Genomic DNA, 24,828 nt, shown 5'->3' with positions numbered 1-24,828 from the left:
CACGGATGTACGAACCTATTTGTTTTGCACAATGCTTTTGTGAAACTACTGTATCAATAATGTTTTAACCTAAGCAAAACTACCTAGATAATTTTTTTTACTAGTCATTTGAGTTCAGTTCTTGGAATTGAAAAGATTCAGCAAATGAATGTTTAAGGGGAAACCAAGCTGAAACTGTTAATTTTCCCATGTAAGCTAGCTGAACTATTACATACACCCAAAAATCCTTAAACGCCTAAAAAGGTTTTTTAAGAATAAAGACATGCTTCTAGAAATTAACCGGGTAAAATACGTAAATAAAATGTGAGACTGGTGCTGAATGATTTCTTAGTGACATTAGCAACAGAAAATCCAAACTTAGCAACATCTTTGGGACATTGACAACTATTTGTCATGACAAATAAGTCTTTCACAACCCTATAGAATACCTTCTTAATAGTTGCACTGTTTAAAATAAAATAAGACTAAACGTAATTCATTAATCCAAATACTGTGGTTTTTTATCTGTGTAGCAGAGTTTTTAAAAATGTGTAGTTTGATGTATGGTAACGCCAGATTATGTATCTGATAGTATACCTATTGTCTTTCCTTTTTTGTTTTGATTCTTCAATAACCTGTTTGAATTAAAAAGAACAAACTATTTAGGTTATTGCATTCCCTGAAAAAAGCTTTTCCAACTATTATAAAACTCTGGTACATATCAATTGCCTTTACAACCAAGAAAATTCAGTATGGATAAATGAAATATATTTACAATTCAAAATATTACAAAATAATACAGCACACTTGTCTGAAGTATTTTAACAGTCATTCACACACAAAAACATTTACGACTTGTACACCGAAGTGTAATATTCCTCCTCAAGGTCATACAGATCTGCTGCCATGTCGTCACGGAGAATTGTTAACTTCTGGTCAGCCTCAGCTTGTTTGGTTCTGAACAGCTTGGAGTTCTGTGTGATTGCTTCATTGACAGACGGAAAGTCGTTAAGAATCAAATACTGTTTTATATCAGAGACAAGCTTCATGAGCGATTCTCCCGCACGGACAATGTTTGCTGCTCGGACGTGCATCTCGTAAGTGTCCTGCTCGCACTGAGTCATCCGCTGTAGCTGAGTTTCGTTCTCTCCTTTCGATAACTTGACTATCTCTGGAAAAGTAATAACCACGTTGTCAAGCTTCACCATCAAAACTTTAAAGATTTAAAGTTTAAAATTACAGTTAACCAAAATTCAGTATTTATAGCCTAGTGGTTAGAGCCTCAGATTGTTTTGTGAGATGGAAGTTTAAAATTCCTGGAATATCCAAATTCGATAGTTTATACCACTTTCTCCTAAAAGCCTCTGTGATTCCTAAACTTAAAACTGCCAACATTTTATATAACCAGATCCAAAACCAATAGCTCTAGCTTATAATGCAAATGACCTTCAGTATCAATAAATAATAGTTCCAGATAGCCTTAGTTTAAAAGATTTTCTTCTGAACCCCCCCCCCCCCCACCCCCTTCTGATATAAAATGTTGCTGTAAAATTAATTTGAGAACATAACACTAAAATAGTTATTTGTCCAACTAGTCAGTAAAGTGAGCAATTGCCTCACTCGAGAGAAATCCTTACTCACGAGCTGTAGGCGAGTGAAGAATTGTTTCTCGAGTGAGGCAATTGCACTTTGCACTCGAGTTGCACATTATATTTTCCTACAGTTACCATAAAACAAATAAATTGGCGAAGAAACATAACCTATGTTTACACAGAAGTGAACTTTTAATATAACATTTAATAAATACAACAGTACAATAGCTGACCAGCTGATTTACAGCCAGTGCTGCCAACGTATTTCGCGCGCATACGACGTTGCCTGCATGTCACGCGCTCACTATTTCGTGCCTTCACGTTGCAAATCTGGAGTGAGACAATGTTAACATTGTCTCACTGATGAGCGAATTGGCCACTTTTCTTTCTCAGATCAGTAAGAAAACATGTACATTGTTAGGTAACTGTAGGAAAAGAACATAAAACAATGATTTAGGCCTGCACATAAGTTGTAGAGCAGGCCTTAGGCACGTACGAAAGGTACAGCTGCACAGGGCCCTGTATCTTAGAGAATCCCGTGCTAGGTGCAAAATAATGCCAAAAGATTTAAAGTCTGCGAATTTTACGTCAATTGGAAAAGAAAAAGAGGGGATTATAATTACTTATGCGACACTCCCTGGTGTGTATTAACGTCCACACTAATGAGTAATACGCAGAAGATTAAGAGTTCTTAATCTGCAGAAATATTGTGATAATTAGAGACCAATTTGTTAATACCAAGGCAAAAATGTGGTTCGGATTCCACTATAAACTGTAGGTCCCTTAATTGCCATTAGCTGTGTTGGCTATTAATTAACAGCTGTGTCTAAGGAATATGTCGGCCTTAGTCGCTAACAAGACTACAAGATCGCGCCACTCATCCTACACTCATCTCCATTTATACTTGGCTTAAAATACCTAGTTTGAATGGTCGCCATTTCAATGAAAAGTATTAAAGAATTAAAAGTACTAATATTGTAGGCTAATAGGCACAGCACCACACAAGGCTGGCTCTGATAAGTTTAGAACTACATCTTCTACAGTAAAAGTGAGACCAGAGGAAGTGCTGGTTACTCGAACAATGCAAAGACAAACAGGTAGGTAGGGAAAACACAAATTGAAGCATTGAGACAATGGTAGCAGTGCAAGCACTGGTAGCTTTACAATAAGTTTTTGAGATCTGAAAACAACAAACCGGGGTAGGCCTACCGGTCTGGTACATTAATCTAGCTTAGGTTCTCTGGAGCTCTATCCAAAATTTGTATATGGTAGACGTACTTTTTTATATTATAAACTAAGTAAACTAAACTAGGCCTAACCTGACCGAACCTAGAAGCCACGCCACAGTGCACTTTTAATGAGTTTGGAAAAGAACCATAGCAGAAAATCAATATAAGTTATCAAAATGAAATATTTAAATCAGTAGGCCTATTTACCAATAAATATTTCATCCGATGGTACCTATTTTTTTGTTTCCTGCGGAACTGGGTAAGTAGGTGTATGGCTCTGGGGAGTGGGTATTTTCTCCCTAATCCTTGTAGGCTAACTCACCTATTTCTGGGGTACCTCGTACACTCCTTACTTTTGAGGAGAGGAATTCAATGGAATCATCGCTGGCCCCCTATGACGCACCCTTCCCTAATAACTTTTTTTCATTTAGATAGATTTTTTATATTTTCTTTAAGCTTACCCTATGCACTCTTTTTTACCACTTATCTTGCCTCATTTTCCCGTTAGGGAGCAAAACCTCCCTTTTACCGCCCTTTGTACTGCATGTAAGTTAGTTGTGTTATTTGGACTGCTTGAGATTTGTAGCAGGGCCGATTTACCGAATAGGCACGGTAGGAATGTGTCTAGGGCGCAAAAAATTTGAAAATAAAAAAATTGTGATAGTATTTGCAGCGATTGCAGTAAACTTCTGATAATCCCTCCCGGCAGTGTAGGCATCATAATCGTTTCCCGCCATTGTGGCATAATTCTGACTATTTTCCACAGTTGTGTAGACCTAATTATCGTCTTCCATGATTGCGGCAATGGGTCAATCCATTTCAAGTGGTCCAAAGGTAGTTGCTTCAAGATTTTTAATTTTTTTTATATTTTTATCCTTGAAAGTAGCCTACATATCATTGGAAGTACAAAAATACAATTATTTTATTTTTATTTAATTTTTTTATTGTATGGCGGCCATTTTTTTGTAAGTCGAATGCCCGTTTTCAGCGATTTCAGAGCTATACGTTAAATTAAATATCTCTGGTTCTACTAATCCTAGAACATTAAAATAAAAACCAATCTCTTCAGAAAGATCTAAACTTTAATATGGTAATATAGTTATGCACTTAAAACTTAATATATAGGTCTAAATACCTGTTTAAAGTTTAACGCAACGATGTTACGAAAACAGATTTTTAACAATTTATTTTTTCATAAAAGCAGTTGACTATGTGTTTGTTATTTTTTTATCTGATAGTTATAGGTGTGTACTCCAAATTCTCAAAGTTTCAAGTTGTGGACATGCATAGGGTTTTAAATATAAATTTTCAAAATCTTAAAATTTTCCAAATTTCAAAAGTTCGACGCTTAATATCTCTGTTGGGCATGAAAATAAAAATTTCAAATTTGGCTCAGATATAGTACTAAGTAAGAGTGTTATCCTGTAATAATTTTATTTTGTGAACTCAACTGGTTTTAAAGTTATGAAACATTGAAAAGTACTCAAATAAGCATTATACGTGTAATAGCGTAGGAAGCATAATATGATATTATAATACACTATCAATGTATTTTATTAATAATGTTATATTTTAATAATAGATTTTAAGCATTTTGATGTTTTAAAACACTATACTTTGTTGTCTGCCACAGTACAAATTTGTGAAAGGATTGTGTTCAGGGAATTGGTAGACGTCCTTCAATATTGAGTCAATATTGAAGTTCTAATTAATTTTTTGCTACTTCATCATTGTCTACATAAAGGAATTGAATACCTTAAAGGTGTTTTTAACAAAAGTTAAACATATCCTTAGCATTCAAAATTTGGTTGTCAATGGTATATTGTAGACTCTATTAGTGACTTCGCTCTTTGTAGTGCCTTCTACACCATCGCAAAATATTGACTCCACTTTAAATTTATAGAAATGGTTTTTAAATTAATATTGTTTCGGTTTTAAACTCAATGTGATTTATTTACTTTTAATGCATTTATGTTCATAAATTAAAATTAATAATACACAAGTCAGCCATGTTATCTTATGGGACGTCTGGTGCTAAACAACACTACTTGTGACGTTGCAAATTCTACCAGGCCACGGCCTGGATTTATAGGTGGCCGTGGCTATACAGTATCATAAAACAATTTCTTTACTGAAATATTCAATCACAGGTACTAAAATACCAGCTGCGAGGCATTTTTTGATACACTACTGCGCACGGAAAAAATGCATGCAACGGTGTAGGAGGCACTACAAAGAGCGAAGTCACTAATAGTCTACAATGTACCATTGTCAACCAAATTTTGAATACTAAGGATATATTTAAATTTTGTTAAAAAAACCTTAAAGGTATTCAATACTTTTATGTAGACAGTGAAGAAGTAGCAAAAAATGAATTAGAACTTCGATTTTGATTCAAAGGACGTCTACCAATTCCCTGAACACAATCGTTTCGTACAGATTTGTAGGTACCTGTGGCAGACAACAAAGTAGAGTGTTTTAAAACATCAAAATGCTTAAAATCTATTATTAAAATATAACATTATTAATAACATACATTGATAGTGTATTATAATATCATATTACGCTTCCTACGCTATTACACGTATAATGCTTATTTGAGTACTTTTCAATGTTTCATAACTTTAAAACCAGTTGAGTTCACAAAATAAAATTATTACAGGATAACACTCTTACTTAGTACTATATCTGAGCCAAATTTGAAATTTTTATTTTCATGCCCAACAGAGATAAGCGTCGAACTTTTGAAATTTGGAAAATTTTAAGATTTTGAAAATTTATATTTAAAACCCTATGCATGTCCACAACTTGAAACTTTGAGAATTTGGAGTACACACCTATAACTATCAGATAAAAAAACAAACAAACACATAGTCAATTGCCTTTATAAAAAAATAAATTGTTAAAAATCTGTTTTTGTAACATCGTTGCGTTAAACTTTAAACAGGTAATTAGACCTATATATTTAGTTTTAAGTGCATAACTATATTACCATATTAAAGTTTAGATCTTTCTGAAGAGATTGGTTTTCATTTTAATGTTCTAGGATTAGTAGAACCAGAGATATTTAATTTAACGTAGAGCTCTGAAATCGCTGAAAACGGGCATTCGACTAACAAAAAAATGGACGCCATACAGTAGAAAAAAATAAAAATAAAATAATTGTATTTTTGTACTTCTAATGATAGGGGGCCTATATAATTTTACAAGGATAAAAATATGAACAAAATTAAAAATCTTCAAGCAACCAATTAATTTATTTCTGGACCACTTGATATGGATCGACCCCAATGTATGAACATATCCCATGGTCATGAGGAGATTATGGTCTACCGCGAATGAGGCGAAATTCCGATCTTTTTCCACGATCGTGTGGCTTTGGACACTATAATCGTCTTGCGCAATTGAAGTCGAATTTTGATCACTCCTCGCGGCCGTGAATACCTACATCATTATATACTTAGTCCCCTTGGGTCATTTGGACATAGTAATCGCCTCCAGCAATTGCGGCAAAATTCCAAAATCCCATGCGTCTCTGTAGATATAATCATCGTATTTTGCAATCACGGAAAATTCTGACCATCCCTCGTGGCCATGTGTAGACATAATTTGTCACCCGAGATCACGGAAATTTCACTGTTGTCATGCACGATCTCGGTAAATTGAAAATTCAAAGTAGAAATACAAAATTCTGGAAAAAACTCACGCATGATTCCCGGATTTCCCTGTTGGTGGACACCCTGTTATAGATTGAAAAGGACGCTACGGTAAATAGTTGTGCCTAGGGTGCTGATAGGGTCAAAAACGGGCCTGATTTGTAGATAGGCCTAAAATTTATGTACTCAATAAAGAATGATTAAGTTTCCCCTATATCTTATTTAAGTTAATGGAAAAAAACCCAGGTCTTTGAGGGATGGGTTTAATCCCCCAAAGCCCCTGGGTGAACCTCCTTATATCTGTGGTCAAATTAGGCCTTTAGGCTTATATTAGGTAAATGTAAGCTTACCTTCAAAGTTTTCCAGCATAGATTTTACATCATCCTTTAATCGACTAGTATAAGATTTCAATAAGGCTTCTTTACTCTGAGGTAAAGATCTTGAAGCAGACATTTTGGATTAAATAATTCTTGTTGCTATTGAGCTAATTAGGTCTGCTAAACTAGGCCTAATACAAATTTGGAAGAGGATACCTAATTATTCACACACACACACACACACATTTAAGAAATTAGGTTATGCACCAAAGTCAAGTTGCAGGCAGCAGTTAGTTTTTCTCTCAAATATGTAATTGTGTTGACAACAAGGAAAGAATACAGAACAGAGACGCGAGACGCCGCAGCAGACGAAACTATTTTTGAGTTTTTTTCCCTTTTTTTCTGTGCCAAGGCGTAGGTTTGTTTATTTACTTCTACTAGTTTAGTTCTAGTTCTACTCTACTTGGTTTGTTGGCTGGCTATGCTGTAAACTTTGCCAAGATTATTCTTACAAATTTGGACAAGACAAAATTAGCCTAAGTTTACTTCCATTTTCAATTTAGTGTACATGCAATCTCCTACACGAGGAACTGGTAGAGGTATACACAATACGGCAAGTTAATACAAATCTTTAACGTTGTAAGTAATAAACTGTTAAACTTTGCTTGCTAACCTAAAAGCCTGAACAGGCTAGGCCTAGGCCTATTATTCTATTAGGTAACTGTTAACAATCGTCTACCGGTAACTAAAAATTTCTTTACAAAAAATGCCAAATTTTTTAAACATCAAAGATAACTTTTATTAGCCTACAAATGGAAAAACGTTGATACCCGACTCCATCGTTTTATCTGTTTTTACAATTGATACAAAAGGGGTTTTGGTTAGTTTAAGCTTGGTTAACTTATTGATTAATTCAATACCATTATTGCTCGATAATCCATGTGAGTCGGCTATCAATGTTTCGCCTAGGTAGTTGTGTTATGTAACTTAACTTAATACAGTTTCTTGAAAAAGAACCAGCATAAGCTTCAGTAGGATTCAACCCATTGTAAGTAGAGAAATTAAAAAATGCTACCTAACACTTAGGCCTAGGCCCTAGGCCTACTTATCATTAAGTTGTAAAAAAAAAAACAAACAAAAAACCAGCATAAGTTAGTGAAAGGCATTTAAAATTGAACATTGTTGCTTTCTATGATGGGATTTTAACTTACTTTTCAAATTGTTTAATTAATTCTGTAAAATCATGTTAACAACATAATGTTTAGAACAAAAAGTCTAACTTTGAGCTAGTTTTGTTAATCATCTAGGTACACATCCTGAAAAGAAATTTAGCGTGACTGTAGAATAAAGAAAAATGGCCTAGGGTAGGCCTAATAAGTTTTAGCAAGGCAACATTGGTTTTAGCCGTAGGCCTATTAGTCCAGTAAAATAAGACACGGTGGTATGCAAAAGGTCGGGTAGTTTTGATTTTTGGATATGTTGTAAGTGTTTGGCCCATAACATAAAATCCAAGTTATCCACCTCGAGGTACCACGGCGCGCCGCTTGTTAACGAAATAGCAAAAATTTGACCATTCCTTTGGTTTTTCAATCTATCTCGCGAACGGTTGGTTTATTACATTAAAGGAGAATACATTTTTGACTGTTTAAGGCCAACACCAAGTATGTTGCGTAAATAATGGTCTAAATACATACCTTCAAAATAAACAAATTTTCCAAATATGTAGGCCTATTTATAAAAGTGGTGATTTTTTCAATATTTCCACAATTTTAGTTGTTTGAAGCAAACACCGGATGGATTTGTGAGTACCGGTATGCTAGTTTATTTGCTATTAATAAAAAATAAATGAAAGTATGAATAAAATACCCCCGTCACAACAAACCTGCAGATTAAGCGATTTTCTATTATTTTTAATGATTACATGGTTAAAAAAAAACATACCGTATTTAAATAACATTAGGTTTACCGAGTACCTAGGTTTGCTGCCACAGGGAAGGTAATAGGCCTAAGTATATTTTTTATTAAAATAGTAATAGTACCTATGGTAAGAAATAGCCTAAATACATTTAAGTTACCAATTTTTTTTTTAATGTTTCCAACAACAGGGAAACTACAATAGTTAACAATATTATCCTTAAGAATAACATGGAGATTTTATTTTTGCATTTGTTTTGTAATTTCTCCGTAACTAATAATTGTAAAAAACATTTTACGTTCCTAATTACTACCGGACCTTTTGCACAGCAACTCCCTATTTTTCTTGACATATTTACTGGACTATATTGCTTTGTTTTTTACTAAGACCAGCTGTTTCCTAAACCGGGACCATTTACAAACAGCCCAGTGATCATAACTAGCGTCTAGATACTCAGAGCAACGAGTCGGCTCACCGGAGCAACAGTCGGGGCTGCACAATTTTTATTTCAGCTGCAGTTTTTTAATACGGACAAAATGAGAGTTTAAAATTATAAATAAAAAAAATATTATAAAACAAAAAAAATATAAAATTAATTTTTTAATTATAAAATTAAACTGTTATAACCTAACCTAACTAACCAAACTTGCTGATAATGAAAAAATTGAATGAAGGTTTACCAATCGAAAAAAATAGTTCTGTTCATAAAATAAAACTATAAATGCCTCAAATTCAATTTTATAAGGTTTTAATTATAAAATTAAACTGTCATAACCTAACAAAACTAACCAAACTTGCTGATAATGCAATAATCTTAGACAAAAAGTTTGTGCCATCGATGGGATTCGAACCTGGTACCATCAATTATCAATTATCAATTATCAATCATTAAGATGGGGACGCCACTTAGGTTCGTATTTTAACCCAAATATGAGTGAAGGATGAGTGTAGAATGGTGTGAGATGATCTGTGTAGCTTTGTTACTGACTAAGATCAGCTGTTTCATTAGCCAGGATCATTTATTTAAAGCCCAATGATCAGGAACAGCTGGGTCCAGTTTCGAACCATCAAAAAGCTACTCACTTTTCTCAGGATCGAACCGGCGACCTATTGATTAGTAGGCGAGCACTATAACCATCAGATTCTCAGCCCGGCACGCTATCCATTTGACCACCGAGGCCGATGGCTCTAAGCCGTATCGTTGTGGTAATGGTGTTCCCTCAGCCAATAGAATGCTCTCATTTTGTCTTGCTCCGGTGAGCCGACTCGTTGCTCTGAGTATCTAGACGCTAGTAGTGATCATAAGTATGGGTGGGTCCATTTTTGAGCCAACAAAAAGCAACCAACTTAACTTTTCCCAGAGTATAAAACTTCTAATTTGAAGAGGAATACTGTATAACCATTAGGTACTTTTGCCAACAAAAGAAACTAAAATTACTTTACTTCAAAGGTACTTCAAGAGTCTTAAAATGTGCAATTTTTGCAGGTATGCGATGAGTTTCCATACAAAACAACAACACAGTTGCTTCTAGGGAAAAGATTGTTTTCAATAATTTATTATGTCATCTGACAATGTGTCTTTAAAAAGAAAAACAGTAAAATTAAAACACCCCAATCCGTTATTCGAAAAGTGGATAGAGGAATGGAAGAATGAAGCTGCATCCAGAAATTCTGACACCCAATATGCATTTGCAAAGGTAGGCATATTTCAAAAATAAAACAAAGGCGTAGACCTAAAATCATGACAGTTGTCCATAAATTAAGGTCTCCAGCAAACTAATGTTGCGACCAAGCAAGCTAGTTAAAATCTGAACCCAGTGCCATGTGCTTTATGTTATTTCATCGACTAATAATCTAGCCGGTTCCCAAACCTATGCGAATATATGTCTCGTCATAGTGCGGATTCAAAACACAGAACTTAAAGTTTGCACGCTCTTCGAGAAATGACATTTTTCAATGCAGGTACACGACCGACAGTAACCCACAATTTAGACTTGCAGGTAGACGAAAAGTGCTTTCCAATGCTAGACTACGGCTCATCAGCTATACCTCCACTACCAAAATGCCCTCCCCAGGAGTCGTACCAAATACTGCAAGGCAAAATTCCCCGTGTGGATCGCACTAAAAGTCTACAGAAATTCATTCCGGAAACTTTTTGACTGAAGTAGATTATTAAGTATAAGTAATGTAGGCCTATAAAGTAGTTGATGTATTGTAGGCCCTATGTGATCTTCGGAGGCCTGTCTTCTTTGCCAAGGGCCGAACTGTGGTTCCACTAGCCTGCATTGTGTTTAGTAATATCTTAATAAAAAGCATATTGCAATTAATTGTAGGCACTTCAGTCACTAAGGAAGTACCCATTGCCTCTAAAGACTGGAAAAGAATGTTTAATACTAGAAAACTTTGGAACTCGTATATGTCTTTTACTGGACCGAAAGTTATCTGATTACCAGAAAACACATCCAGAAGGAGAAGGTAAGTAAATCAATGATTTCAATGTGGGTATTAGCTTAACAATTATTAATTTTAACATTTAAACCTAGTAAAAAACCTTTGAAATGTTTTAATAGAAACATCCTAATAACACTTATAAAATCCTACGGAATTCGTTTCAGACTTGGTCAGATTGCCAAATTTTTATTAAAAACCTCAATAAGTCCGTGCCGTGGTAACAAGTCTAAAGCTGGGTTTTCCTAGATGCGAAAGCGGAGCCCAGAGAGAGGAACGCGGAGAGCGGACTCCTCTTGTCTTAGGTAATTTAATGTTACTGTTTTCCTAGAAGCGGAGCGAAATGCCATGTCAATCGCTCTCCGCGCTCCTCTTCCGCGTCTCCCGGCTTAATGTAACTTTTTAGAGCTTCTTGAAGAAAAAGTTAAAAAATATGTTGGCTTAAAATATATATTTAAGCCAGCCAACTGTCTCCCTAAATAAACAACGGTGGCGGAAGAGACTAGTTTTTTAGTCATAGATTTAATTTTAATTTTTCCATTTGTCCTCTTTAGCACACCTTTTCAAAGCTTGTTATATTTTAGATGCAGAAGATGAAATCATACAAGAAGTTGCGGATGAAACCAAATCACCCAAACCAAAACGAGCTAAAAAGGTTCAAAAAAAGCCAACCTCACCTAAAAAAGTAAGCAAAAATACATTCTATAATTTTGATAGTTGAGAAAAAACACACTGTATGTCTATAGTTAAGGATTAGTATCGGGTGTGTTTAAAAAATTTCAGGATACTACGAATCCACAAGTTGTTTAAAATTAAGTACCTAACAGTGTTTTGATGCAACATTTAAGTACTAAAAAAATATGTTCATCTTATATGATTATAAAACCATATAAGATACTTCTGTTCAATTAACTTACACACTGTTCATTCAACAGGGCGATTCTCGGTGTGTTGCACAGGACATTCAGACAACACTTTTTTATATAAATCAATAAAAATGACTTTAAAGTCTGCTTTTGATGTTTGGAGTACTAGATTTATGGTCATAGATTGTATAAGTATAGTTGAATAAGTTTCATCACTTTTACCTTTTTTGTAGCAATGGTATTAGAAGCGTGTTGCACGGGACTCGTACGAAAAGCGACATTCACTTACCTTGCTTGTTTACAATTATTTCTGTGAATTCTGAGGTCATTTGTTATTGTTAATTTGATGTAGATATTCTCCATGGATTTACTTAACTAATAATGTTATATAATGGGATTTTTATAAATCGGTTACTGACTTTTTAAACATATTTGATAGGCATGTCGTGTGTTGCACGGGACACAAACGTTCTTGGGTGATTATGATAGGGATAGTAATAAAAAAAAAGAAAATTTATGAACATTTAGGTTTAAATTTATATGTTGTAACAGAAAAAAACATTTAAACTGAGATTTTATCCTATTTTTCTTAAAAAATTTGATTTAAATGGGGTATTGCTAGGTACAACGTTTTTTATTGAGAAATCTTTTATTCAATGTTTTCTCTCTTCAATCAAGTTTGATACAAGTGACACGTAAATTATTAAGTTTATATATTCAATGACATGATCAAAATGGCAAATTATAATTTAATTATACTCTTTGCCTGAAAATGGCGGGAAAGTGGCTGAGAAGTTCCTGATATGTGGGATGATGTTGAAGAAGTCATATTATGGACTAATGGACCTTCGAGTAAGAACAGATATATGGTATATTTGTGACAACAACTAAGCCTCCAGTTTAAGGAACCATTTACATGGAAGTATTTTGCTACTTCCCATGGAAAGGGAATAGTTGACGGGGTAGGAGGGAGAATAAAATCAATTGTTAGAACTTCTGTCATACATATGTAAAAAGAAAGATGCTCCAATAGTCCAAAATGCTAAAGATGTAGCAAAAAAGCTAATGAAAACACAAAGATCCATTTGATATTAGATTCTGAGATTCCCAGAGATGATTCAGTCTGGATTAAAGGAAAGAAAGTGGATGGGATCTCCAAAGCACACGTTGTGCACTGCAACGGAAGAACCTTTTCAAAAATAGCTATGAACAGAAAGCAGAGCAATCACATGCTAGAGGTAATAGGACTAGGTCCTCAAGTTCTTGAGCAAATCAATTTTTCGTTTAGTTTTTAGTGATTCTGTGAGTGAACAAAGTAATGAATGGTCACAAATGATAATTTTTCCGAAGAAGACTTAAATTATGAATTGCCGGAAACTCAAGGAAATCAAGTGAAAACTAATGTTGAAGTTGACAATTTAAAGAATGGAACATTTTTATTAGCAGAATTTAAAGGCACACAGAAAAATAACAGTTACAGATACTTGTGTGTAGCTGAAAGTGAAGTTGAAGAAGATGGAGAAGTGAGAGTGATGTGTCTTTAAAAGTGCATGGACAGTACGAGGAAGAAATTTATTCCAGATGAGATAAACAAGTCTTATATTGGACTTGAACAGATATTAAAGCTTTTTGACACCCCACAATTAAAATCCAAGGGAGAGCCCATATTTTATGAATTTCCACAACCCATAGACATTTTTGAGAAAGCGTGAGGTCTTACAACAAGGACTTGGTTCATTTTTTTATCTCAAAAAAGTTTTACAATTCTGCAATTTATTTTTGATAAGAAATCTTATAGTCCTGTGTTAATAAATATGCAACTATTGTCTCTATTAAAAATTAAAAAGAAAATAAGTGGTATCTATTCATAAACACCACTTCAGTTTAATGTCCCGTCCAACACGTGTTGCACGGGACACTTTTTAAATGTATTATAAAACAAAAAATAAAGTACATAAAAAATAGTGAATTACATTGTTGCCTTCATTTTATATTTTATCTTTATGGCTTTGAAGTTGTATTAAATAATATAAATTAGTTTGGGATTTAAAACAAAAATATCACCTTTTATGTGTTGCACGGGACAAGCAAACATGGATTGGAAATTTTACAATATCTCAAAATCTATTTAATATTTCTTTTTTCTTTTACAAAGGTTTAACAAATTATATTTTCAATTATTTACTAATATAATTTATTTTAATTTATTGACTCATCTAACCATAAACATTTTTATTTAAAATTCTGGAAAAAAGTACCATTTGACTGTAATAGAACTTGCCCAAGTTTGAAGCTTCATTTCATGAAAAATAATTTTTTATTTTAATTTTAAAGACTGGTTTAGGGAAATTGTATTATTATTTTATATAAAAAACAATGTTTGAACCAGTTTTAATCAATTCTTAAAAATAACAAAGCAGGACCACTTCCCAGAGAATCGCCCAACAAAAGTAAATTTCATTAACATGGACTCTTAAAAAGTCTTTTGGGTAAAGCTCAGAGGTTGGATTTTGTTACAACCCAGAAAAAGCTTACTGAGGAAAACACACAACCAACTTGTTAGAATAAAAATTGATTATTTAAATGTATTCTACCAATACCTCACATTTCTATATTATGAAAATGTGTTCGTCACTCTTAATTTAGCTGAAAATTTCTGCAGATGAACAAGTAAGTGTTCAGAAGCATAGGTGAATTGCCGTCATTAAATTTGTATTTACGGTCTTTGCTCCAAATCCTTAAAGTTCTATAAAGCCACGGGCATTATATTATGTTTGACTGTTCTATATTCATTTTGATGTTATAAATGTAAGCGTTTGTTAGTTTAACAAGCTGTTGTGTTCTCCCTAAAACCATTCTTATACGGTTAATAATGCTCGATAGATAAACTGTCTACAGAAACATGGTATCAAAACAATACGATACAAAAGAGTACCTACTACGAATTACCACAATCTTTTAATCCTTGTTCTAGAAGGGATTAGCTACTACTAATATTTTATGAAGTAAAACGTTGACTCCTTCATTGTAATTACTATTGAAGATGTCAAATTATAAAATGTCAATTTGGTAATTTTGCAGAAGAGAGGAAAATCTTACGTGCCCACTCTGAGATCAGCACCTTACGCAGTTCTCTTGGCACTTTTTGAGCACTTGCAGAAAAATGGTCCTCCAGGTGAGTTTTCCTTTCACTAAAATACATTATTGAAAAAGAAGCCATATTTAGCTCTACACCAGGTACTAATATATATATATATATATTTGTAGACACTCCTCCTTGATGATTTACTAAGTCCTCACAAAGATCTAGCATGAAGTAGATTTTGCGTTCTGGCAAAATATTCCGCAGTTTGTGATTAAATTGATTTTAGCAACCACTTTTTACAAAAATTAAGCTTTTAACCTCTTTTTTTCATTCTGTTAATCAAACTAACAGTTCCTATTAGCAGATAGAAGCAGATCCTAACAGCTCCTATGACAACAAATTAGGGAGAAAGTCAAATTTTGAGCTGCAGTGTGTGAGAAGCTCATTGAACTACAGTATTTTTCAATTGAACAAAGGCTTCAGCTGGTCCATATAGAAGGGTGTCTACTTCAGTATTCAAAAAGTCAATGCTAAATGCTAGAGATAAGTAGTCAAGTTTGGCTTACGGTTGTAGGAGAGATGTTCAAAAGTGAGCTACAGAAGGCAGCTCAGCCGCTGTGTGACACGTCTATGTTCAAGCCACTGCCAGGCTCGTACTACAGTGGGTGGAGCTGCGTGGGCAAGCTGGTCACTCAGCAGCTGGTGTCTAGGGCTGGGAACCCTCACAGGTAATCCAACACAAGGTGCAATCTTGAGATAAGTTTGAAACACTTTTTTGAAATTTAACATTAGCTATTATATTTTAATGGTGTATTGGCTCTATGCTTACCTAGAGGTTTCATTTGTTGATTTACCAAAACTTAGGTGAGTCAGTTGCCGTCGGTAGCGTCGCGGACTTCGGAACCAAGGCAGTGATTTCATGAGTTCGGAACCTGGTCACTGCCGCAAACATTTTGACAGTACAGTTTGACTTAGTAGTGTACCAGCTCACCCCCTTACTTTGCTTGTATTTTCAACAAACGGACGGGCAAATGCAAGGTTTAAAGAGGCACCCAACCTCTAAAAAACAACTACTATTTTCAAAAATTCCCACATCAAATAAGCGTTAAACACCATTTAACTATGAAATTTTGTACACGCAAGTTGAATGACTTATTACGATCTAGGTGTTGTTTAAAGCTTGATTAACTCAGAATTAATTAATCAGAAAGACCATCAGCTCAGCCAGTCTTGTAGGCTTCTGATTTGACTCAGAAATATTTGGGTAAATTTGTATTATAGAAAAATTCAATTGACTGGGTCTGATAGGGTTTGATTTTAGGGGGGACAGAGAAAAACAGAGTTCAGGAATGTTTCACAAAAAAATTGTAATTAATTCCAATACAAAAAACAATATACAATGTTTTAGCTTTTTGTTGAGGTCAAGCACATTTGTCAATAGTAAAGGGAGGCATTTCAGGATATAGAGCAGGAAAAGGTTAAGGGGTCAGTAGTCTAGTAGTGTTAGGTTCCAATACAGTTTGAAGAAATAATATACTGAATGTAGAATTTATCATTTATATTAGTAATTTACCATTTAAATTAGGCCTACTGCTCAGATATCATATTGAGTTGTTAATTTTCAGATTCAGTTTGACCGAGGAAGGTATTAAGTTGGCAGAAAAACTAAGCACTGAAGACTTTTACACACCTCTTGGTAGTGATTTGTCCCTGGACAAGCTAACAAGTGTATCAAGCTCACTGCCAGTAGAAGTTGGCCTTAGCAGTTCACCTTGCAAACAGCTTACTGATTCGAGGTTTTCTCCTCGGAAAGAAATTCCTGCTGCGTTAAGCAGTAAAGAAAGCACAAAAAATCAAAATAAATTCGGGAGAAAGAAAAACCCTAAACAGAATTCACAGGAACCTTTGAAAAATTTCCAAGTACCGGTAAGCAGAAGTTTTACGTTTGACAATTAATTATATTTATTGTCTTTATTTTAGGCTGTTCTTAGTCTTGTATTTTATACATTTCCAATTCATAAAAAAACTTAATCAATATTACTGTATGTACACCGTACAAGAGATAGTGTCTGGATTCTTTTCCTGATAAAAAGAGTTACAGTATTACAGACTTAAAGTATATGAAATACTAATAATATAGACATAATCTCTAAATTCACAAATCAAGCCAATTGAGGAAACACCTTTTCAAGGGAGTGAGAAGCAATAGTTAAAAGAACATTTTTTATATTAATGATGTTTTTAAAATTACAAGAGTTGTCTGTGTAAGGTCTATACCAAGCTCCTATCACAGCCAAGCATACTAGTTTAAATTTGAGACTAACAATGTATTTCTTGAGGTTTAGGGTGTACCATAGAGCCCAAGGACCTAGGTTTTTAGGATTTTTTTGAGAATGGTGTGCTTACCTGAATGGAAAAGAGTCCAAACTGGCACAGGAAACACAAAACTTTACACTACATACACAAAAAATTAGAATATTTCACTATCACTGACAGCATTTTCAACTAAGGAAGAGAGAGTTTTCTTTATGTCCAAAATGGTCTTTCTTCAAGATGTATTTCTTGGTTTATTCTCTATTAGTCTTGATATAGTAGGCCTACTATCTTGTCTTAGTATTCGAAAAAGCGAGAGAAGAAAATTTACTCTTCTCGCCAAGTATGAATCACTGTGATTATGTTTTTGTAGAAAAGGTCAAACCCAGTTTGTTTTTGTTCCCAGTTGAAAGATGTGTATGAAAAAAGTGTTTCAAAATAGGAAATGTCCATTAATGGCTTAGAGATAGGGAGTTTGGAGAAGGCTGTATACGTTTGCTCAATGGGGCCAGCAGTGGATGTTCATCAGTTTGCATTGAGACAGTGATTAAATTTGAGGGAACTTGCTGATCGGCCTATTTCAGACTTATTTTGTCCACCATTTGATAAATAATACACAGAGACTCCCCTATTATTTTGTAAATTTCTATCAGTTTACACTTTGCTTTGACCCAAATGCAGGGTAACTTTTTCCCCCTAACCTAACCGTATACGACGTTTTTTCCCTGCTTCAATGGAGACAAATGAATGACAGCAGACGGCCTACACTATGTAAAACATCGTTTAAGATCCTAACTACCTTTTCCCCTTGCACACATTTTCTACCTTCCAAACCCCTTACTTACATCCATCCGGTTGTGTACTTCAATAGCAGATAGACCACAGTTTTAGAAATCTAATTGCAGATTAAGATTCATACTCTGCTAGACCAATAATTTTCTTACACAATGTTTTCAAATACTATGACAATATTGATTGTTCTAAGGGTATGGGATCCGACTATATAGTTGTAGTGGATGAAGTAAGAAAAACCAAATTGGTTTTAGATTTCAACTAGATTGCTTGGCTGTAGCGTGATAGAGACCTTTTTTACAGAAAAACCTCATATTTACAAGCAAACGCAAGAACCTTCTTCTTGCACAAGACCATAATTTAAGTGATGGTAGTGGCTGTTTTCTCTCTCTTCTCTATCATAGCAAGTCTGTGGATAATCAGGAATATTCCCTTAGAACTTAACCTATATATTTAACTCATTATTGATTACCTAAAGCTCATGTTCAAGCAGAGTTTCTGAAAATTTTCTTGGACAATGCCGTTACCTACTTTTAGGATTTAAAATATATTATATTCAAGTTTCATATAGAAAGTAAACATTTTTAGTTAGGGAAATACTATTGAGATTTGTTTCTGGTCTGAGGATACATTAATAGTATATTTCACTACTTTCAACTCGCATGTAAAACACTATCTTGCCCCAAAATGGGACTTTCGTGACGATTATTGAACGATACTTTTTATCACGATGGGAAAACTACTTCATCAAACTTTGAGCTAACCGGGAACTTCAGTTGTAACTTTGTTGATGTCAGGCAAAGTATTGTTTGTGTAGCGAAAGTAATGTTTATGTCAGGAAAAGTCAGCTGATCATTATTTGTTTTTGGTATATGGAAATTGAGCTGTATGGAAATGGGCTGTTTTTGAATACAGGGTGATAAAATGTCAAAATGTCTTAAAATACTTTAAAAATATATAACAATTTTAAAAAGGTGGATCGTTTAGAGTGATTAAGTTTCCATCTCTATGATGATAAATGGTTTGATGAAGGGCAAAATATTTTTATATGTACAATTTAAGAATCATTTATATATTTTTTTAGCGAATTTCCCACAGGGAATAAGCTATTGAGCTTCGTTTTTATGTTTATGTTGATTGGATTTTCTTGTTCTTAGGAAGCTGTTGTCATTGAAGATGACGTAGTTTCTGACTTCCCCTTTCTCACACAAGAGTCTTCCAGCTCTCAGGGTAGTCAGGTCGATGAAATCATCTTCCTCCCGGGATCCTTTGAGACAATATTGTTGGTCGACACACAGGAAATCCACAAGTAAATATATCTCACTTAGAACATATAGAATATATCTCATATAGACACAGGGGTGTTACTTTTATGTTATGGAAAGTGTTCTAGCATGCTCTCTTCTAGTTTAGAAGCCTTCTTTCTACCTGTTGTTAGGTGTTATTAATATTTGCTTTATCTGAGTCATCTGAATCTTAAAGAACTAAGAAATACTCAACAAAGTTGTCCTAATTCAATACAAAGTTTTATTGTCATCTCCTAAAATTAAGTGTAAGAAAATTTGTAATTTGATCTAAAAAGTCAGATTATTGAAAGTCAATTCTTAGGTTATTTAGATATCAAATGAATTTATTAGCTTATATTAGGCGACATATTGTATTAAAGTTTCATACTTATCAAACCCAGTTAAGAATTACCATAAATATTTTCTTCCCTCTTCTATGGTTTACCGAGACCTATTTTACTTTAAATTTACATATTAACAAATAATTTAAAAAATCATTAGTTTGAAATGACTTGTATGTGCAGAGGTGATGAATTGGTCAAAGCTCTGGAGGCTGAAGGAGTGAAGCTAGAGGTGCGCAAACTGATGGTCGGTGACTTTGCCTGGGTGGGTCGCAACGCTGCAGGTACAGAGCTGCTGTTGCCATTCATAGTGGAACGTAAGCGGCTCGACGATCTAGCCAGCAGCATCAAAGATGGACGGTTTCATGAGCAGAAGGTGGGTAAACTACTGTAATCTCAAAAGTTTCCCTATTAAACCTTTTCTTTACCAATTTTGCTTTGGGTAGGGCTAAATCAAAGTGACGTATTACCAGGAAACTGCTCTAACTCTCTTGTTTAGCTCAACTCAAATACATATTTGTTTGTGTGGATGCGAAAGGAAATAAATTTACAGTCGGTAACAAGACAACAAACAATTGAGTCAACTTTAACCAGCATTGTTGAATCACAGTATAATGTGCCCTGAAACAAATTAGAGTGGCAAGTAAATTCCTGCAGCAAAAACTGAGTTTGTGGTCAACTTTTAACAGACTGTTGTCATTTACAGTTCAGGATGAAGCAGAGTGGAGTGCCTCACTGTATGTACCTGGTGGAGAGTCATGGACAAAGACAGTACAGTCTGCCCACTACTACACTGCTACAAGCTGCAGCCAATACTGAGTTTGTGGATAAGTTTTCTGTAAAATACACATCTAACTCTCATGAGACTGTTGTCTACCTCGCGACCTTCACCAAGGTCTTAACACGCAAATTTGCCGTAAGTACTCATTTGCTATAGGATGTGTTGTTTTCACGAATCTCTATAAGTCTGCGGACCAAGATTTTTTTTTTGGATCATGTTGCATCCAAAACTTTGTAATTCGGCCAAAATCAGGTTTCTTTGTAAAGTATGAATTTTAAAAATATTTATTTTAATACTACAGTGAGTTTGTTTAACATTGTACTTCATCTCCTGCAATCTTGGTGAACTTTTGAATATCTTCCACAATCAAGGAGAAACTTACTTCTTACTTCTTGGTGCGTGCTTCCAGCTTCAAGTGATGCCGACCACACGGTGTCTCTCGTATACATAGCTTGCTAATCTCCAACAGTTAGGCTCAGTCAGGATTCTTTTGAGGGAACAGTCAGGTTGGAGTTTTCTCTTTAGCTCATCTCTCCCGTCTGATCCAATCAAGGAGAAATCCTGCATAACTTTTGTGGTCACAGCAAAATCATGAACATCTTATGCAGTTACGTCTAAATAAATTATGAACATCTTCTTTGGTCACAACGAAATCATGAGTACATTCATATCAAAATAGTAATTGTCTTCTGTGGTTACAGCGAAATCGTGAACCTCTTCCAGTCACAACAATATCGATAATGGTTTCCTCAGTCACTGCAAAATCGTGAACCTCTTTAGATGCCAAATCAAAATCATGCAGCTCTTCTTTAGTCACGCTGATATAGAAAATGTCTTCTGCAGTCATGGCGAAATCGCAAACATCTTCTGAGGTCATGTCAAAATCGTAAATGTATTTGGCGGTCACTGCAAATCCGTGAATATCTTGTAATTACGGCAAAATTGAGAACCTTTACTGGCGAAATCGAATCATGGACGTCTTAAATCATGACGATTATTGTACTGTCATGGTATTACATTCCAAACATATGAAATACATAATTTACTTTACTCATTGCCTAGTTTAACAAAATAAAAGTATAATGGATTTGTGTTCCAGGAAAAAATGCTGATTGGTTGTGCAAAAAACAATTTACCAGAGTTCAACATTCAAGATGACTGTGTATCGCTGATGAGGTTCAAAGAGTTTAACAAACTATCCAGCAAAACTAGGGTGAGTGATTTAATGATTAATAACTTAATTTTGATTGTGATTCAACAATCAAAATAAAGCTATCTTGTTTTTGGAGGTGTTACAAACATAAAAGCGTGGAAATTTATAAAATGAAGTATGCTTATTACACTAACTATTCACATATGTAAATTACTAAGTTTAAATACATCCATATTTTTTGTTTTTAAAGAAAGAGAATGTTTTAATATAGGCTACCAACTTTTACAATTGGTTAGAAATATGTTAGAAATCAGAAATAACACTAATTTAATTGTATTCATATTTTATTTATCAAAGTTACAAACTCAAACAGAATTAACTTCACTCTCCATTGTCAGTTTCTTTTTTATTGTTTTTTACTTTCTCCCCCTATACCATAGTATATGGAGAAAGTATTGTTTTCGTCAAAATTTTCGAGTTTGAGTTTTGAGTGGATATATTCGTTTTGGGTCACCCTGGACTCAAAAAAGTGGTTTTCGAAGTGATGTCTGTGTGTGTGTGTGTGTGTGTGTCTGTGTGTCTGTGTGTCTGTGTGTCTGTGTGTCTGGATGTGTACAGAGCTAGAGACTACACCTGTGGTCCGATTTCGATGAAATTTGGTATGTAGGTTCTAATCCATGGTATCTCCAGGCGTTTTTTTCATTTTTTTGAAATTTTGATTTTTAATGGGGATTTTCCCATAAAAACCCATAAAAAACAGGAAAAATTGGATTTTTTCAAAAATGGCCCGAAAGATTTTGATAAAAATTTAGTATGTTGTAGCCCTTTAAATTCTGAACAAAATGGTACAAATCCCATTTCTGTAAAAATTACGGTTCAAAAGTTATGGTAAACTATGTTATTTTCCTATAAAAACCCCATAAAATAACGAAAAATAGGATTTTAGACAAAAATCCGGTTTTTATTTAAAATAGTATGTTATGGTCCTTACAATTTATAGTTTTTTCTCATTTTTTAGAATTTTTTATTTTTAATGGGTATTTTCCCATAAAACCCCATAAAATAACGGATAAATAAGATTTTCCCAAAAATGGCCTGAACGATTTCGATAAAAATTTAGTATGTTATAGTCCTTTATATTCTGAACAAAATGGTACAAATCCCATCTCTGTAAAAATTACGGTTCAAAAGTTATTGCAAATTATGTTATTTTCCCATAAAAACCCCATAAAATAACGGAAAATCACATTTTCCCAATATTGGCTCGAACAATTTTGATAAAAATTTAGTATGTTATAGTCCTTTAAATTCTGCAGAAAATCTTACAAATCCCATTTCCGTATATTTACTCTCACCGCTTACACATGATAAAGGTTGTTGACAAACTTATGGGAGAAAGTATGTGTCAGAATGCTGATACCGTTTATTTTTTTTCACATCCAGTCTGTTCAACAATTGCTTTTTACTAGTTTCATTCCAGGCTTTGGATTACTATCAAAGCCAACTAAATTAAATGTACATTTATATATATATAAATTATTATTGTCCATTTATTTAAAATTCATAACATCTCCTCCCTGCTTATCTAAATCCCCATATTAAATCAAATTAAACAAAAAAAAATTATATAACAATATGTTTTTTTTAGCAAGGAGATGTACCACATTTTGTTACAAGTCCAGTTTTTTGGGTGCTCTCCTAATACGTTTAGAGCACACAGGACTCAGATCATTTTTTGGTGGAGTCTTTTCTGTACCAATGTCTTCCTGCATCTTGTTATGTTTAGGAGTTCGGAGTAGAACACCTTTTAGCGGAGATTTGGTAGGAGATTGAAAATTTGTGATCTTGTCAACTGGCCTACTTAATCCTAAATTGTCCCTGGGTATCGGTAATCTGACTTCTTCACCACAGTCTGATGTTTCCTTGCGTTTTAAATGGTCTGCATGAACAAATCTTGTCCTTCCTTCCACATTTACTAAGTATGTTACTGAGCTAACTATTTTAGTAACCACTCCTGGCAGCCAATTAACTTGTTCTTGCTTAACACTGCGGACATAAACTGTTTCTCCTTCAACTAAAAATCTTGATTTACCCCTAGAGGAATCTGCATGAGATTTAACTAATAGCTGCTTCTTTTCTATTTCATCCATAAATTAATCACTGTGCAACATGTGATTCCATAGCAATTATAAGTCGGCCGCTTAGAAAGCGTCCTTCTCGTAGTATTGGTGCGAGAGAGAGATACCAAGCTGTGGGAGTGAGACAGACTATGGCTCTTCCCCCACTCCGCTGCCACCCCATCCCCAACTTTTTATAAATATTAACAAACAGCAATTAAATTATACAGCTGATCAAAATTTAAACAATTACGTTCTTCATAACTTGAGAAAAATAGGTCCTGCAAAAAATATTGTATAGCCTAAATCACATCAATATTTGAGCATCATGAAATGTTATTATATCATTGTGTAAGCAGTTATATCGGGGCGGCGCAGTGTCGGTGTTGTGCTGGTGTTGTGTCGTGCCGGTGTCATGTCGTGGAGTGAGAAAACGGCCATTGGCGGAGAGGGGGAACATACCCTCCCTTGCCATTACCTTCCCTACATGCGCTAAAGATCTCGCGCAGGTCGTTTTCTAAGCGGCCGACCTATAGCAATGTAATATCAACTTTCTGTTGCAGAAATACAACGTAAAAGAAATGTTCATTAAGCAATTGGTTCAGCTACGTGGACTGTCAGTGGAGAAAGCTCTAGCGATCGTGGAGCGTTATCCGAGTCCTCGTAGTCTCATCTCAGCTTACGAAGAAGGAGGAGGGGACAAACTGCTGGCTGACATATCTGCCGGAACTCTCAATAGGAAAATAGGTCCCGTCATCAGTAAAGCTGTGTTTGAACTTTACAGCAAATCCGTCCTCAGCTAACAGTAAAATGATCTCATCCTAGGAATATTGTATGGGTGTTTAGTTTCAAAACTGTAAATAAAATGTAATATAAATCTTTATGTATTAAGAGAGAGTAAGAGATAATTTTGTATTACTGTAAAATGGTTGATATAAAAAACTGTTTGTATATTTTT

General features: G+C 34.4%; 2 protein-coding genes across 2 annotated transcripts; one reads left to right on the top strand and one right to left on the bottom strand.

Moving 5' to 3' along the window:
- Positions 1 to 725: 725 nt before the first annotated feature.
- On the bottom strand, positions 726 to 7,053 carry LOC128992275 (mediator of RNA polymerase II transcription subunit 22). The gene is made up of 2 exons (XM_054415764.1): positions 6,807 to 7,053; positions 726 to 1,150 (listed from the first exon to the last, which is right to left on the bottom strand). Exons 1-2 carry the CDS (start codon positions 6,907 to 6,909, stop codon positions 828 to 830), a joined length of 426 nt encoding a protein of 141 aa, XP_054271739.1. The 5' UTR covers positions 6,910 to 7,053; the 3' UTR covers positions 726 to 827.
- Positions 7,054 to 7,256: 203 nt separating this feature from the next.
- LOC128992272 (crossover junction endonuclease MUS81) lies at positions 7,257 to 24,821 on the top strand. The gene is made up of 12 exons (XM_054415762.1): positions 7,257 to 7,412; positions 10,175 to 10,385; positions 11,022 to 11,163; positions 11,721 to 11,821; positions 15,084 to 15,177; positions 15,662 to 15,815; positions 16,713 to 17,013; positions 19,350 to 19,501; positions 20,003 to 20,195; positions 20,526 to 20,735; positions 21,700 to 21,813; positions 24,434 to 24,821. Exons 2-12 carry the CDS (start codon positions 10,248 to 10,250, stop codon positions 24,671 to 24,673), a joined length of 1,839 nt encoding a protein of 612 aa, XP_054271737.1. The 5' UTR covers positions 7,257 to 7,412; positions 10,175 to 10,247; the 3' UTR covers positions 24,674 to 24,821.
- The last annotated feature ends 7 nt before the right edge of the window (positions 24,822 to 24,828 follow it).

The sequence above is a fragment of the Macrosteles quadrilineatus genome, unplaced genomic scaffold, assembly GCF_028750875.1.
Source record: "Macrosteles quadrilineatus isolate MER2022 unplaced genomic scaffold, UCM_ALF_1.0 Scaffold_4__1_contigs__length_99947679, whole genome shotgun sequence".
NCBI classification, from domain to species: Eukaryota; Metazoa; Arthropoda; class Insecta; order Hemiptera; family Cicadellidae; genus Macrosteles; species Macrosteles quadrilineatus.
The sequence above is the reverse complement of the archived record's forward strand: the minus strand, read 5'-3'. Positions and strand labels throughout refer to the sequence as shown.

What these genes read in the sequence shown, in the direction of transcription:
- LOC128992275 (XM_054415764.1), bottom strand. Translation starts at nt 6,909, where the DNA reads ATGTCTGCTTCAAGATCTTTACCTCAGAGTAAAGAAGCCTTATTGAAA. An exon ending in TATGCTGGAAAACTTTGAAG is followed by an intron (nt 1,151 to 6,806) that starts GTAAGCTTACAT and finishes TTACTTTTCCAG; the next exon opens with AGATAGTCAAGTTATCGAAA.
- LOC128992272 (XM_054415762.1), top strand. Translation starts at nt 10,248, where the DNA reads ATGTCATCTGACAATGTGTCTTTAAAAAGAAAAACAGTAAAATTAAAA. An exon ending in AACACATCCAGAAGGAGAAG is followed by an intron (nt 11,164 to 11,720) that starts GTAAGTAAATCA and finishes GTTATATTTTAG; the next exon opens with ATGCAGAAGATGAAATCATA. An exon ending in AGCCAACCTCACCTAAAAAA is followed by an intron (nt 11,822 to 15,083) that starts GTAAGCAAAAAT and finishes GTAATTTTGCAG; the next exon opens with AAGAGAGGAAAATCTTACGT.